This window comes from Oncorhynchus tshawytscha, linkage group LG03 (assembly GCF_018296145.1).
Source record: "Oncorhynchus tshawytscha isolate Ot180627B linkage group LG03, Otsh_v2.0, whole genome shotgun sequence".
In the NCBI taxonomy this organism is placed as follows: domain Eukaryota; kingdom Metazoa; phylum Chordata; class Actinopteri; order Salmoniformes; family Salmonidae; genus Oncorhynchus; species Oncorhynchus tshawytscha.
In genome coordinates this window covers 56,565,251-56,582,375 of record NC_056431.1, presented here as the reverse complement: position 1 = coordinate 56,582,375, position 17,125 = coordinate 56,565,251, and the positions used below count along the sequence as shown (strand labels likewise).

General features: G+C 41.6%; 1 protein-coding gene across 8 annotated transcripts in view; it reads right to left on the bottom strand.

The window, feature by feature from the left end:
• Positions 1-251: 251 nt before the first annotated feature.
• The window catches only part of LOC112239285 (nck-associated protein 1), a 54,760-nt gene continuing 37,886 nt past the window's right edge, over positions 252-17,125 (bottom strand). For 7 of the 8 annotated variants that reach the window (XM_024407787.2, XM_024407772.2, XM_024407780.2 and 4 more), the window contains 12 exons: positions 16,794-16,925; positions 12,876-13,094; positions 12,333-12,463; positions 11,870-11,967; positions 7,714-7,807; positions 7,372-7,454; positions 7,109-7,189; positions 6,771-6,864; positions 3,821-3,937; positions 3,512-3,621; positions 2,658-2,747; positions 252-1,414 (listed from right to left, as the gene is read on the bottom strand). In XM_024407787.2, coding sequence (XP_024263555.2) covers positions 1,298-1,414; positions 2,658-2,747; positions 3,512-3,621; positions 3,821-3,937; positions 6,771-6,864; positions 7,109-7,189; positions 7,372-7,454; positions 7,714-7,807; positions 11,870-11,967; positions 12,333-12,463; positions 12,876-13,094; positions 16,794-16,925 — 1,366 coding nt within the window. In that variant the 3' untranslated portion in view covers positions 252-1,297. The remainder of the gene's footprint in view (positions 1,415-2,657; positions 2,748-3,511; positions 3,622-3,820; positions 3,938-6,770; positions 6,865-7,108; positions 7,190-7,371; positions 7,455-7,713; positions 7,808-11,869; positions 11,968-12,332; positions 12,464-12,875; positions 13,095-16,793; positions 16,926-17,125) is intronic. The other variant, XM_024407776.2, reaches the window with a different exon arrangement.

The following is a 17,125-nucleotide window of genomic DNA, read 5'->3' as shown; positions in this document are numbered from 1 at the left end:
AAGCACTGAGAAGCAAACTCAATAACACATGACAATCAGGTCAGATGTGAGTCAATTTGCTGCCAATTGTGATAGCTAGAACTGTGGAAATTTCCCTAAACAAATGTCTCAAGTGGAAACACTCAAGTTAAAATTATTAGGCTAATCATAGCAAATCTGTGTGTGTGTGAGTATGTATGGTATTTTGTGTGCACCTTATATCCTGAAGTTTATTCAAACATTTTAAACAAATGAGACTCTAGGCCAGTAAGTGGATATAGCCTAAGATTTATTTATCACGTTATGGAGGATACACGGTTCATTGAAACATTGAAAACATATAAAAGTGGTAAAAGGAAAACTATGTATAAACATTCAATAAATATGAAAGAATGTTTATTATATACCGTACAGACAGGTACTATGGAGTAGTTATGCCAATGAGGCATTTAGTTAAAAAATTATTCTATGCTTTGTACAAATATCAACCATCAGTTTTCATAATATTTAAGTTTAATACCAATATTTCAGGTTAGCTCCAAATAATATAAGATGCTATGTTTTCTCAACAGTTTGGCAAATATCTCAAAGAAACACAAAAAAATGTAAATAACACAAATTCACAAAGATACACATATTGTAATAACCAACAGATAATGATGATGAATATAACTGTGCATCATCATTTTCCAAATATCTGCAATTAGTTTTGCACATTCCCCTTCACCGGTAATAGCATTTTTAGTGTTAAGTTTCTAAATATTGAATGGGTTAAAAATTAAGACAATATTCAAAATTAAATTATGTAGTAGTGTATTGTCACAGATCATTGTCAACAAAGCTTACATCAGATTAAGTAAACAAATGATTAATTCATAAAACTGTATGAAAAGAAAAACCCTGATCCCACAAAACCAATAATACTATTTTTTTGTTTTCTTTAAGACTGTAAGTTGAAACACAGCACACCCACAATGGTCATATCATCATATAAGACTCATGTTGTCCAAAGCCATATATTTATATTCTCAGTAAAGAGCTCTGGGGCTGCCTGCATATATCAAGCTTCTCAGAGTAGAAGTGCTGATCTAGGATCAGGTCTCCCCCTGTCAAGTTAATGTTATTCATTATGATCTAAAAAGGCAACACTGATCCCAAATCAGCACTCCTACTCTGAGACGCTTGATACATACCCTTGTCTCCTCTTCACTATCTGCATGCTGAACTCCAGACAAGGTGAGGAGTCTCTCACTCGCTCTCTCCCTCCTCTAATCTCTCTCTCCTCTAACCCCTCTTTCCTCTCCTCCTCTCAGGGCTCTCAGGCGGAGGAAGATACACTCTGCTTGTAGACAGCATGGTATGCATTACGGAGCAGCACATAGGGGAAGCAGGACTCCAGAAGGTCCATGGTCAAGAACGGGGACTCCTGCACAATCTGGTAGAGAGAACACATGGATGGATATGGATAGAACCTAAAATAACCACTGTGAGAATGTCTCAAATACCTTCCCATTCCCTATATATTGCAGTACTTTAGACCAGGGCCCACATACGTCTCTGGTCAAAAGAAGTGCGCTATATAGGGAACCATTTGGGATGCAGACTGAGTTTAATCATACTTTTGTGATTTTGCCTTGTTCTCTATTTTATTGAGGCAGAGTAGCCCCATGGATAAGGCATAAGGGTGTGTGTGTTCTATATTATGCCAGGTCCACTACAGGATAAAAACTGTGGGTGATTCTTCCTTCTTTCCACCCTGGTTGTCTTTCTATTCAAAAACCTCCCTCCATTACAATATTCTTCAAAGTCAAGTAATTACAAATCCTACAGACCAGTAAGCCCCTCTGATCAACAGACAATACATATGACTGCATATGTAACTTTCAATACACAGTCAAATAAAATAGTGCTCTGTTCATTTTCAAGTAGAAAGAGGTTTGCGATTCTCTTTATTTTATTTCTGCTTTGGGCTGGCCAGACACTAATGAGAATGTTGACATTAGAACAAGTATATTACATGTGTTAGATGGTAGCTAGATGATGTGACAACGTGTTAGATGATAGCTAGATGATGTGACAACGTGTTAGATGATAGCTAAATGTTAGTTAGAGGATGTGACAACGTGTTAGATGATAGCTAAATGTTAGTTAGAGGATGTGACAACGTGTTAGATGATAGCTAGATGATAGTTATAGGATATTTCAACGTGTTAATGTTAGTTAGAGGATGTGACACTGTGTTATGATAGCTAGGTGATAGTTAGATGATGGGACAACATGTTAAGATGGTAGCGAGATGATAGTCAGAGGATGTGACAACGTGTTAGATGATAGAGGATGTGACAACATTTAGATGATAGTTAGATGAGACACTGTGTTATGATAGTTAGGTGATAGTTAGATGATGTGACAACATGATAGCTAGAGTAGGCATAACTTTATAATTCTTAGTCATTCGGTTTGATATAGTATCGTAAATTAATAGTATATGACTCTCTTAAATTACTTTCCCGGGTCTCCCTTTGGGAAATAGTTATTCTGACCTTAACGGGACTTAAATAAAGGTTAAATAGAACATGACGTGTGTTGTAGTTTAGTCCGGATCCCAAATGGCACCCTATTCCTTATATATGGAATAGGGTACCATTTGGGACACACTCATACAGTATGTGACTCACCATGTCCAGGAGCAAGTAGACAGATTCTCTGTTCCTTGTTGTGGTTTTATCAGTCTCCTGGCCGATCTTCAACAAACTGGAGGAGGCAAGCTGCACAGGAGAGAAAGAACAAATGAAATCAGATTTTTTTGTTGTCCAGTACTAAGCTTTATCTGTGTCTGGGGAAACCGACCCTGAAAGTGTAGAAAGTGTAGAAGCACTTGTGTCTCTTTCCATCAGTTTTACAATGTTACTGGACATTTAAAGTCTATAACACAGTCACTATGAATAACTCCAAACCACCAGTTTACCATTCTAAACTTGCCATGTGGGTTCAGCTTTGACACATGGATTTAAACACAGCATTTCAAAGAGGACCTGGCTTGGGCTGTGTCTCACATGGTTTCAGATGGGAAACAGCACTAAAGATTTCAACACTGTTATAGTAATACATTATTGGAACACAATTAAAAGGAACAGGACATTGAGGAATAATTCCAATGGAACTACATAGAGGGGAAAACAAGGTCAGTGGGTCGCTGTGCCCTCCCCCTCAGCAATGCAGAAAAATCACTAGTCATGCAGAAAAATTCATTTAAGATATTAAAATAAAAATGATTTAGAATCACAGAAGGTTTATGGAACATTAATGTTTTTAAATCCTGGTTATGAAAATAAAAAATTATATAAATATAAACATGGATGCGTCCCAAATAGAACCCTATTCCCTACATAGTGCACAACTTTTGATGCATGCCCAAATAGAGAATAAATATACAACAGATGAAGGAAGAGAGCTGCTTATAATAAATACTTAAAAAGGGTGAAGATAAATGTGTGGTATAAACCAAATGGACTATCACTATAAAACGTACTGCGAGGAACTCTTTGAGGCGGTCCTCGATGCTGCCCTTGTGGATGGTGAATAAAGCTGCAGCGATCTGGTTTATAGCTTTAGCCAGACAGTGGATGTTGTTGCAGTGACCTGTGAAAGGATGACAGACAAGAAGATATTAGTGTCTCGACTAGGTCTTTAAACACTGTGGGTAAAACGGTCTACTGTATCTCACAGCTCTGTTAACAAGGACGATTATGAAGGAACCATATCAATAAGTATAACAACAAATGTCATAGAACATATAATATACATAGAACATATACTTCATGTATCTAAGAAAAGGTACCTTGGATAGCAGGGCTATACTGGGACATGACGTTGCTTGCCAAGGTGGGCATAGAGACCGCCACAAAGACCATCAGCAGGCACGCTATCTTGTACTCTTCCTCCGGACTGATGTTCTCTGTTACCAAAGAAAGGAAATGTCCGTTAACACCATCAGGGGGATCTATTATGGATATTATCCAAAAATGAAGACCCTCTAGCCAAGACAAACTGCATTATGGCTCCCTAATTAACTGTAATTTATATTTACAGGACTGGGAGGGGATTCAACTATGTGGACCCAATAAGGGATAGGCGTGCCTCCCAAATGGCACACTATTCCCTATGGGCCCAGGTCAAAAGTAGTGCACTACATAGGGAATAGGGTGCCATTTGTGACACATGCGAGGAGATGAGGTTGAGGGTTGATAACTATTTTGAAAGTAAACAGAGGTTTGTATAAAAACAGCCGCGGTGTATAACAGAAATGTCTTCACTGGCCAAAAGGCCCCCAGGGCTCTTAGTAGCTCTGAGTTAAAACAATGTTATTTAGTATTTTCCTTAGAGCAACAGAGAGGGGTTGGGAACTTGAGGAGAGCCATTGGCGTCGTCCTAAATGGCACCCTATTCCCTATATAGTGCGATACTTTTGACCAAACCCCTATATATGGGTTGGGTGCCATTTCGGATGCGCCCAGAGAGGAATCTCTAGTAATAGGGTGCCATTTGGGAAGCACACTAGGGCCCATTTGTGCACTATATAGGGAATTGTTGGGTGCAGAAATTGGACTGGACTTTGTGGATATGGCTGCAGGCTACATGACTTGACAACTTAATACCAGTGTGCATAAGCATCAACATGTCCAAATGTTACCTAAACAAATGCCTGGCCTATCTGTTGCGATTATGAAATTGACAGGACATATTTATTTTTCATTTATGAAAACTTTGATTTTGACTACAGAGTGGAATGCAGTTCTAATGCTTGTCCAACTCTCCCGCTCTCTGACATGATCGACAGATTACTTTTCAAACTGTGAGATTTCAACAGTGAGTCAGTTATCCCTTTACACAGCATGTGGACATGGAACTCAGGCTATGAGGCATACGAGTAATAGTCATCATTTCAGCTAAACAACTTAACATACACTACATGACCACAAGTATGTGGACACCTGCTTGTCAAACATCTCATTCCAAAATCATGGGCGACATTATGGAGTTGGTCCCCTCTTTGCTGCTATAACAGCCTCCACTCTTCATGGAAAGCTTTCCACTAGATGTTGGAACATTGCTGCGGGGACTGGTTTCCATTCAGCCACAAGAGCATTAGTGAGGTCGGGCACTGATGTTGGGCGATTAGGTCTGGCTCTCAGTCGGTGTTCTATTTTATCCTAAAGGTGTTCGATGGGGTTGAGGTCAGGTTTCTGTGCAGGCCAGTCAAGTTCTTCCACTCCGATCTCGGCAAACTATTTCTGTATGGACCTCGCTTTGTGCACGGGGGCATTGTCATGCTGAAACAGAAAAGGGCCTTCCTAAAACTGTTGCCACAAAGTTGGGAGCACAGAATCGTCCACAATGTCATTGTATGCTGTAGTGTTAAGATTTCCCTTCACTAAAACTAAGGGGCTTAGCCCGAACCATGAAAAACAGCCCCAGATCATTATTCCTCTTTCACCAAATTTGTTGGCATTCTCCTGGCATCGGCCAAACCCAGATATGTCCGTCGGACTGCCAGATAGTGAAGCATGGCGGCGAGCTTTACATCACTCCAGCCGCCGATTGGCATTGCGCACGGTGATCTTAGGCTTGTGTGTGGCTGCTCGGCCATGGAAACCCATTTCATGAAGCTTCTGGACAGTTGTTGTGCTGACGTTGGTTCCAGAGACAGTTTGGAACTCGGTAGTGAATGTTGCAACCGAGTACAGATGATTTTTTACACGCTACGCGTTTCAGCACTCGACAGTCCCGTTCTCTGAGCTTGTGAGGCCTACCACTTTGCGTCTGAGCCGTTGTTGCTCCTAGACATTTCCACTTCACAATAACAGCACTTACAGTTGACCAGGACAGCTCTATCAATGGGTGTGGCTGAAATTCACGAATCCACTCATTTGAAGGGATGTCCACATACTTTTGTATAAATAGTGTATGTGTCCAGATTTCTATATTGAGGCTTAAGTCAAATGTTATTTTTACATTTTATAAAAGTACAAAATGGTATAATACACTGTAGTTGGAGGAAACATGGGAGAAGTTGATAATCATGTTATTCGACATATGAGAAAATGCTCTTGAAAGATTTTGATGAGATTTTCACACTTCCTAGAGAGCGCTTCTTTGTTTATATCCATTCAGCACCGTTCACACCCTCTTAAGGCTTAGCCCCACCCCACCCACGTAAACACGTGTGAGTCAGCATGGCATTGCCCTCCAGAATGTAAGTCTCTCTACTTAAACCCAGCTAAATTTAGGGAGCTGTAGCAACACTTTTGCAGTTGTCCATAGCTATATCTTTCCAAAAAATCTGCGGTAGCAAAGATGATCTATATACTAACTAGGAAAGCTCCCATTCTGTAGACAGAAGCCTGTGACATGACAGACCAATCAGGACTCATATCTCGGGATGTCCAAACACTCCTTATCTCAGCCAATCATGACTGTTATGGGTATACTTGTCATCGGCAAGGACTAGGGTTTTTTTTAGGATAAAAAGAAAAAGAATACAGCTAAGCAAAGTAAAAATACTAGAGAAAAAAATGGTTCTGTTTGCTTTCCAACAGACACTGGGAGACAAATTCACCTTTCAGCAGGACAATAAGCCGGACTTAAAACACAAGGCCAAATATACACTGGAGTTGCTTACCAAGATGACATTAAATGTTCCTGAGTGGCCGTACCATAGTTTTAACTTAAATTGTCTTGAAAATCTATTAAGATTCTAAAATGGCTGTCTATGGTGCATCCTATCTCACCTGACTTCTGAGAGGAGAGGGCCACCACTAAGGCAGGATCTATCTCACATGGCAGACCTGCTGCAGATGACAGCTCATACACATTCATGGCCACCTGATGATCAACAGAGACATAAAGGACATCAGACTGCTTCAAACACAATAGCCATTCATATATAATATTCATAATTATATAGCTATGCCACTTAGCAGATGCTTAAATCCAAAGAAATTTACAGTACAATGTATGTGTATGTGAACCTTGTGGGACTTAGTATTCTTATGTGATCCATGTCAGAACTAAACCCACAACCTTGACCACATTAAGCTTAATTTAAAGGTCCTACTGTGTCTCTCACCTTCATGTCGGTCTCTCTTGGAATGTGATCCTTGAAATCCTCCACTGAGCTCACCAGGAATGGGATGTGGCAGGACAACACCTGGTGACAAGAAGAGGATCATGCTTTATTTCAATACAATGACAGAAATATTAGAGTAAACTAACTTTGGCATAGGGTGTAATATGAGAAAACCAGCTTGAGACCGATCAAAATAATTGTGTACTGTATTGTGTCAATATATGATGCCATTCAAGTTGTGGAAAGTTAAAGGGCCGACATACATCTCGGAGTGCCTCCTGAGCAAGGGATCGGAATGAGAGGATGACTCCGATGATGGTCATCCGTTTCAGAACACTGTCGACTGCTGTAACACCAAGACAAAGAACATGCAAGTCTCACAGACAACTGACATGTCTCTAGTAATTTTACAGGTATGCAAATTAGACTAAGGTGTTTTGTTATGTCACCTTTTCCCTTCAGCAGCCATAACCAAACCCATGTAGGCAGAACAGTACTATGGGAGAAATGTATACGTTGCTTATTTGGACTTGGCAGCACTGAGCCTTGTGTCTGTCTGGCCTAGGAAAACTCTGACCAGGCCAATATAAATACAGAGTACCCACATGAGAGCTTCTTGAACAGAGAAGCCATGTGTTCAGGCTTGTCAAAGCTGGTCCTCATCTGGGTCAGAATCTCAACGTTGTCCACCACCAGTTTCTGACGAGAGGAGAAGAAGAATGAGTTGAGGGAGAGGAGTAGAAGTGGGAGAGTGAGAGAGCCTCCTAAGTGGTGAGGGGATTATTTGGGGAATCAACTAGGGATCCTAATTCCAAAGACTTTCCCCTTCTTTCGCACAACAGGAAAAGGCCCTTACCATCAACAGATGGTGCACTATGCGGGGGATCTTACAAATGTTTGTCCCAAATGCCACCCTATTCCCTATATAGTGCACTACTTTTGGCCAGAGCCTATATACTGCACTACCTTTGGCTCTGGTCAAAAGTAGTGCACGATGGGCTCTGATCAAAAGTACTGCACTATGTAGGGAATAGGGTGTCATTTGGGATGCATATAAATTAGAAGCCTGTACTTTTTTTGCGATGGGTGTCTTGGCGCAATGTTCAGGCAGTCATGTGTGCGGCTCACAATGGGTTGCATGCTTTCTACTTGTTCAGTTTGCTTTGAGAGCGTTCGCCGATAACGTGTTTTGTGTTAAGTCATTTGATGAACATGGCTTGGTTTGTACAGAGACTGAATAAAACCAAAGCTTTATTCCTACATCTGATTGTGAAAACAAACAAATTTTATTTTCACAAATTGCTTTCAGAAGGGAAGGGAAAAGTTTGCATGTTAGAGAATAATAAATATGTGCCAGCGCTATGTTCCAACACTAATGTGTCCTCTAGAGTAAAATACCAATTATATTATAATCTAAAGAACCGTTTGAAAAAAAGGTCAATATATCTTGTCAGCCTGCTGCAATAAAATTAAATAGTTCCCACAAAACACCAGTCTCAAAGTCAACAGTGAAGAGGCGACTCCAGGGTGCTGGCCTTCTAGGCAGAATTGCAATGAAAAAGTCATATCTCAGACTGGCCAATAAAAATAAAAGATTAAGATGGGTAAAAGAACACAGACACTGGACACAAACTCTGTCTAGAAGGCCAGCATCCGGAGTCGCCTCTTCACTGTTGACGTTGAGACGGGTGTTTTGCGGGTACTATTTAATGAAGCTGCCAGTTGAGGACTTGTGAGGATTCCGTTTCTCAAACTAGACACTCTAATGTACTTGTCCTCTTGCTCAGTTGTGCACCGGGGCTTCCCACTCCTCTTTCTAGTCTAGTTAGAGCCAGTTTGCACTGTTCTGTGAAGGGAGTAGTACACAGCGTTGTACGAGATCTTCAGTTTCTTTGGAATTTCTCGCATGGAATAGCCTTCATTTCTCAGAACAAGAATAGACTGATGAGTGTCAGAAGAAAGTTATTTGTTTCTAGCCATTTTGAGCCTGTAATTGAACCCACAAATGCTGATGCCCCAGATATTCAACTACTCTAAAGAAGGCCAGTTTTATTGCTTCTTTAATCAGCACAAAAGTTTTTAGCTGTGGTAACATAATTGCAAAAGGGTTTTCTAATGATCAATAAGCCTTTTAAAATGCTAAATTTGGAGTAGCTAACATAACGTACCATTGGAACACAGGAGTGATGGTTGCTGATAATGGGCCTCTGTACGCCTATGTACAGTGGGGCAAAAAAGTATTTAGTCAGCCACCAATTGTGCAAGTTCTCCCACTTAAAAATATGAGAGAGGCCTGTAATTTTCATCATAGGTACACTTCAACTATGACAGACAAAATGAGAGAAAAAATCCAGAAAATCACATTGTAGGATTTTTAATGAATTTGTTTGCAAATTATGGTGGAAAATAAGTATTTGGTCACCTACAAACAAGCAATATTTCTGGCTCTCACAGACCTGTAACTTCTTCTTTAAGAGGATCCTCTGTCCTCCACTCGTTACCTGTATTAATGGCACCTGTTTGAACTTGTTATCAGTATAAGACACCTGTCCACAACCTCAAACAGTCACACTCCAAACTCCACTATGGCCAAGACCAAAGAGCGGTCAAAGGACACCAGAAACAAAATTGTAGACCTGCACCAGGCTGGGAAGACTGAATCTGCAATAGGTAAGCAGCTTGGTTTGAAGAAATCAACCGTGGGAGCAATTATTAGGAAATGGATGACATACAAGACCACTGATAATATCCCTCGATCTGGGGCTCCACGCAAGATCTCATCCCGTGGGGTCAAAATGATCACAGGATGGTGAGCAAAAATCCCAGAACCACACAGGGGGACCTAGTGAATGACCTGCAGAGAGCTGGGACCAAAGTAACAAAGCCTACCATCAGTAACACACTACGCCGCCAGGAACTCAAATCCTGCAGTGCCAGACGTGTCCCCCTGCTTAAGCCAGTACAATACCAGGCCCGTCTGAAGTTTGCTAGAGAGCATTTGGATGATCCAGAAGAAGATTGGGAGAATGTCATATGGTCAGATGAAACCAAAATATAACTTTTTGGTAAAAACTCAACTCATCGTGTTTGGAGGACAAAGAATGCTGAGTTGCATCCAAAGAACACCATACCTACTGTGAAGCATGGGGGTGGAAACATCATGCTTTGGGGCTGCTTTTCTGCAAAGGGACCAGTACGACTGATCCGTGTAAAGGAAAGAATGAATGGAGTCATGTATTTTGAGATTTTGAGTGAAAACCTCCTTCCATCAGCAACGGCATTGAAGATGAAACGTGGCTGGGTCTTTCAGCATGACAATGATCCCAAACAAACCGCCCGGGCAACGAAGGAGTGGCTTCGTAAGAAGCATTTCAAGGTCCTGGAGTGGCCTAGCCAGTCTCCAGATCTCAACCCCATAGAAAATCTTTGGAGGGAGTTGAAAGTCCGTGTTGCCCAGCAACATCCCCAAAACATCACTGCTCTAGAGGAGATCTGCATGGAGGAATGGGCCAAAAACCTGCAACAGTGTGTGAAAACCTTGTGAAGACTTACAGAAAACGTTTGACCTCTGTCATTGCCAACAAAGGGTATATAACAAAGTATTGAGATAAACTTTTCTTGTTGACCAAATACTTATTTTCCACCATAATTTGCAAATACATTCATTAAAAATCCTACAATGGGATTTTCTGGATTTTTTCCCCTCATTTTGTCTGTCATAGTTGAAGTGTACCTATGATGAAAATTACAGGCCTCTCTCATCTCTTTAATTGGGGGAACTTGCACAATTGGTGACTGACTAAATACTTTTTTGCCCCACTGTAGATATTCCATTAAAAATCAGCAATTTCCAGCTACAATTATCATTTACAACATTAACTATGTCTACATTGTATTTCTGATCAATTTGATTTCATTTTAAATGGACTAAAACATGGAAATTTCTAAGTGACCCCAAACTTTTGAATGATAGTGTAGATCTATTAGGACTGATTTTGGTGCTAATTTAGATGTATTAGTCTGGCTAGCTGCTTTCGCAACACTTATCACTAACACTAAATTAATTTAGTGTCAGTTAGTCAAGTGTCAGTCAGTTAGCAGTTAGAGGATACCAGTAACCCACACTGCCTCTGTTCTGCTGTGGGTCTGGTTCTGTTTCCAGGGGAAAACTCTGCTTCTGGAAAGACCCTCTAACCTCTAATGACTCATACTGCCAAGGCTTCATCTGAAATAGAACCCTATTCCCTATATAGTTCACTACGTTTGACCAGATCCCATAGGAGACCACCATAGGACCCAGGTCAAAAGATGTTCAATATATAGGGCTCTCAAACTCAACTCTGGACCCCAAAGTCAGTTCCACTGCATTTTTTTCATTGTTCCCCTCTAATCAGGGACTGATTTAGACCTGGGACACCAGGTGGGTGCAATTACTTATCAGGTAGAACATAAAACCAGCAGGCTCTGGACTTCGTAGGGTAAGAGTTGAATACCCCTGATATAGGGGATAGGGTCGCATTTCGGATGCACACTAAGAATTATAGAAGAGAGAAACCAGGGCTGTGTTCTTTAGGCACCAAAAGGAACAAACCTGTCCAAAACAGGGGACAGACTTTCTGGAAGTGTGCAATAAGAAATGCTACATGTATTTTATGTGTTGCTACGAGGTGCCCTAATGAACATGACCCAGCCTGACCTGGGTTAACCCTGGATGACCTCTACCATTAACCCTTGATCTCTGTGACCCAAGTGACTCCTCACCTTGAGCTCGGCCACCTGGGAGGAGATGTGCCACATGAGGCTCTCACTGAGGAACTTCATCCCATAGGGCCCCAGCAGCTCCGACAGGGACCGCATCTCTGAAAAGAAGAGAAGAAGAAGAAAATAGGAATAAGATTACTTTATTGCCCAATACGTCTATGAATGACTGGTGGTCTACTTTAATCCAACCCATCCAACACAAGGTCATGGAAATGTTCTGTCATCTACTGTCTACTTTATTGTTGGCTACTTTATTGTCCAATGAATGTCCAACATACATGTGTTTTCCTGCTTTATCCCGACCCCTCGACATAAGATCATGGAAGAGTTCTGTTAGTGATTCTTAGCTCCATCCAACACTGCTATGGCTATAAACACAGTTTAAATATTCTAAGTAGTAAATCATTACTCATACTCTCAGTACCATGAGTCTATTGGTGTCTAAAAGGACAGCATAATTTACCTGAGATATCAGAGTATTCCTCTGCATTGAAGGTGAGCTCGTTCTCCGTAGGTAGGTTGACAAAAGCCTTCATGGCTGGGAAGTAAGCTATGTGTCCGTTGCTAACTTGGCGCAATAAAGTCTCCAGATACCTGTAGTACAGAGAGAATGTATGGCTTGTCATGTTGGTGGTTATCTGATGGAATGGAAGGCATGATCAAGGCTGGTATTCAGACCAACCCAGATGAACAACCTGCGCACTGCGATAGACTTTTAGAGGCAATTTCTCAGATGTTCACAGAGACCACGTTCATCGCGGATGTCGGCTCAAGCAGAAGTCACCATTCAAACTCAATCGCAGTGCACAGGACATTTACCTGCGTTGGTTTGAATCAAGGCTCAGAGCTGTTATTCTCAAACAGACAGAAAGTGGAAATTCATATTGTTTTGTGAATGTATTCCAGTTGGTGAAGAGGCAAGTGATTGGTTGGTTGGTTGGGGTTAGGAGGTTAAGGTTAGGTGGTTAGGAGGTTAGGGTTAAGAAGTTAAGGGGTTAGGACTCACCAGTTGGTGTAGAGGCTAGTGATGGTTGGTTCTCCGTGACTGTCCAGATGTTGTGTCTGCTGCAGCAGCACGTTGTTGAACACCCTGGTGATATCTATCTGAACATAGTTCTCTATGCTCTGGAGCACAGTCATGTAAGCCCTGACACTGGTCAGCAGCTCAGACGGTTTGGCTATCTCCTGGGTCGCTTGGTTATACATGGTCATCCCCACGATAGACCTAGAGATGGAACGAAACAGGATCAATCTGTCAATCAATCTAGAGCAGTGGTCACCAACGGTTTTTGAGGCAAGACCACTTTCTGAGTCAAAATGCAAGCCAGGATCTACCGTAATTTTTTTTTTTTAATACATGACTTAAAAACGTAAGCCTATGCAGCAACATTACCCTATTAAAAACGGGGTTGATGAGGTTTGTGCAGTAGGTTATAGGCCCAAAACCTTATCACCCCATATTGGCTTTGCTTGAATTGCTCTGCCAATGCATTGTTATTCTTCTCAGACAAAAAAAAGAAATCTACATTTGAGGTAGGCTGGTAATAGATCAGTTGTTGTATTACTTGTGAGGCACAGCTGAGTGAGCATACATTTAAATCATTAGCTTTTTTATTTTACTTGGCTGATGGTGACTGCATCTGCTGGTCAGTCTTAGCGGAGGGAGAGAGCAGCAGACTGAGGGTCCGCCTCTCAACGTCCTTCTGCTGTCCCTTTCCTCCACTGACACTAACCAAAAAGGGACGCCGTCTTTCATGGTGAAACTCAAGTCACAACGCATTATTTCTGCCTCATGCACAAATGAATGTTGTTACTCCTATGACCAGAGAAATTGAAATATTCCTTGATATAAAAATTTGCCCAAGCTGCTAATAATAATAACAACGCAAGCCTATAGATACACTTTCCTACTCATTCATTGCAGCTGCAGTGCTGGTTGTAACGTGAGAGGAAGTAGGGAGAACATGCATTTTATGTTTTAGGTTTATAAAAGAGTTAAATAGAAAGTGTTGATAGTGCTGACTAAGAACTTAAACATGAACTCACTCATAAAAACAGCATCTCTTTGCTGTATTAGTTGACAGTCTCTCTCTGGTCATGGTTTTAAACATTTTGAAATCTCATTGTATTAACTTTGCTGTAGCTTTCTTTTGTGCCTGCAACATTACTGCAGACACGGTAATCTGAGCCATCTGAATGGCCAGTGGTAGGCCTATAGTGCACTTGATTTGCTCCCCCCAGGTCCCCTGGGAAGGCAGTTTGAACCATTTTCATATGTCTCAAGGTACAAAATGGGAACACGTTGCCTACCCAGTGCGCAGGGCAGCTGAATCAGGTGCACCTACCTCCAACAGTGCAATTCGCTTATCGTTGTGTTTTTTACAGAGGTGTTTGGCGATCGACTAGGATCTGTCCCAGTTTCAAATCTCTGGAAGACTGAAACAGATTTCCCTCAAGAATTTCCCTGGATTTAGCGCCGCCCAGTCACTGCCATTGAAAAACATCCCCATAGCATGATGCGGCCAACACCATGCTTCACTGTGGTGTTCTCGGGGTGATGAGAGGTTTTGGGTTTGTGCCAGATATAGCGTTTTCCTTAAGTTTGGGGAGTCTTCCTCATGCCTTTTGGCGAAGACCAAACGTGTTTGCTGATCTAGAGCATGATGACCAATTCTTTGCAATTCACTGACAGAGGCTGAGAGGGCGTTCATATTGTCCTGGAAGTAGATATTTAACCGGCAGATCCAAAGGTTAAGGTTAGGCATATAGGGATAAATAAGTCAATAAAATGTATTTATAAAGTACTTTTTACATCAGCAAATGGTGCCTGTTAGTTACATGGACTCCAGGGAGTTTGGGCGAGTCTTCAACAATGTTCAACAATGGCTGTATTGTTTTGCCTAATCCCTAACTTTTCCATATTTCTACGTAGATAACTTGGTTGCGCAGCTGAAGGTGTGGCGCAGGCAGATCGGATCAAACATGGTAGGGTTTAAAAACTATGGCGCCTGATCGATCATTAGGAACATTTAGTAATTAGCATTTTTTCTCATCTGTCTGAAGTGTGCTGGGAACTGGGAACATAAGGGCAGTAAAACTTTTATCCTGCGCTGACCTTAAGGAGCGGAGCAGGGTGTAGTGGTAAGTGGCGGTAATAGGGTGTGTGTTTATGTGCATGGTAATAGGCCCAGTGAATGCCTTTGTATGTGTGAGCATGCCGTTGTGTGTTAATGGTAATAGGCTCTCATATCTGGGAAGCACGGGAGAAGTTCACGGCCCGGGGGAGAGGGGTTAGCCAACGTCACACACACACACACACACACACACACACACACACACACACACACGCACACACACACACGCACACACGCACACACACACACACACACACACACAGAGAGGGGCCAGCCAAAGCACATACGTCACAACCCTAACTCCCACAGAGGAAAATACCTGTTCCTCTCCAGCACAATGTTTATTTCATTGGACCGGTCAGGCCCAATTCTGGACGCGCGTCAAAAATCACTCTGATCCCAGAAAACATGTCTGCTGGACCAATAAATCACACAGATAAAATCATAAACCCTTAAGAGGTTTTTTGTTAAACTCTGCCTTGGGATTGTAATTATACTGAACAAAAATATAAATGCAATTTGCAGCAATTTCAAAGATTTTACTGAGTTACAGTTCAAATCAGTCAATTGAAATAAATAAATTAGGCCTAATCTATGGATTTCACATGACTGGGAATACAGATGTGCATCTGTCTGTTGGTCACAGATACCTTAAAAAAGGTATTGGCATAGATTAGAAAACTAGTCAGTATCTGGTGTGACCACCATTTGCCTCATGCAGCGCGACATCTCCTTTGCATAGAGTTGATCAGGCTGTTGATTGTGGACAGTGGAATGTTGTCCCACTCATCTTCAATAGCTGTGCAAAGTTGCTGGATATTGGCGGGAACTGGAACATGCTGTCATACATGTCAATCCAGAGCATCCCAAACATGCTCAATGGATGACATATCTGGTGAGTATGTAGGCCATGGAAGAACTGGGACATTTTCTGCTTCCAGGAATTGTGTACAGATCCTTGCGACACGGGGCTGTGCATTATCATGCTGAAACATGAGATGATGGTTAGCTGAATGACACGACAATGGGCCTCAGGATCTCGTCACGGTATCTCTGTGTATTCGAATTACATTTGATAAAATGCTATTGTGTTCATTGTCCGTAGCTTATGCCTGCCCATACCATAACCCCACCGCCACCACTCTGGTGGACATTCCTTAAGTCAGCATGCCAATTGCACGCTCCTTCAGACATCTGTGGCATTGTGTTGTGTGACAAAACTGCACATTTTAGAGTGACCTTTTATTGTCCTTTTATCTTTGTAATGATCATGCTGTTGAATCAGCTTATTGATATGCCACACCTGTCAGGTGGATGGATTATCTTGGCAAAGGAGAAATGCTCACTAACAGGGATGTAAACACATTTGTGCACAAAATGTAAGAGAAATTAGCTTTTTGTGCATATGGAACATTTTTGGGACTTTTTTATTTCACCTCATGAAACATGGGACCAACACTTTACATGTTGAGTTTATATTTTTGTTTAGTGTAATATCTACAAATGGATCACAATGTTCCTTGATTTATAACAATAAACTAAGCCTCAATGCCTTTCTGCGTGAGATAATCAATGGATTGGTGTTTGGGGGAGGAGAAGCAAGTTTCATAACTGACCAGCTAACGTTACAACACAGTGGAAACAGAGAGAGAGCAGTCAGACTATCTGCAGGAATTCACCCATAGCCTCCTGTGAAGACTGGTATTGTAATAAAAGAGTGGACACCCTGAGTGTGTTTGTGTGTTCGTGTCCATGTGTGTGTGTGTCTGCAAGCACATATGTGTACTCACTTGGTGAAGCGTATCTCCAGGTGTGAGGTGAGGTACTCCCTAGGAGTGAAAGTGTGTTCCCATATCACCATGTTGGGTACGTAGTTGATGGAGAAACACAGCTCGGACAACGCCGTGTGAAGCTTATCCAGGCTAAGAACACACACACACATCAGTTAGGCATTAAAACCTAATTTCGTTCAGATTAAAGGGGAAATCTGTGACAGAGCAGATGGATTAAATTCCTCCAGCACCACAGCTACTGTTGTTTTTACACCCCCCTTTTTTGGCTCAGACCTGAATCTATATTATTATACTAGCCCTGCTGGTGGTCTGTTTCTATGTATCTTACT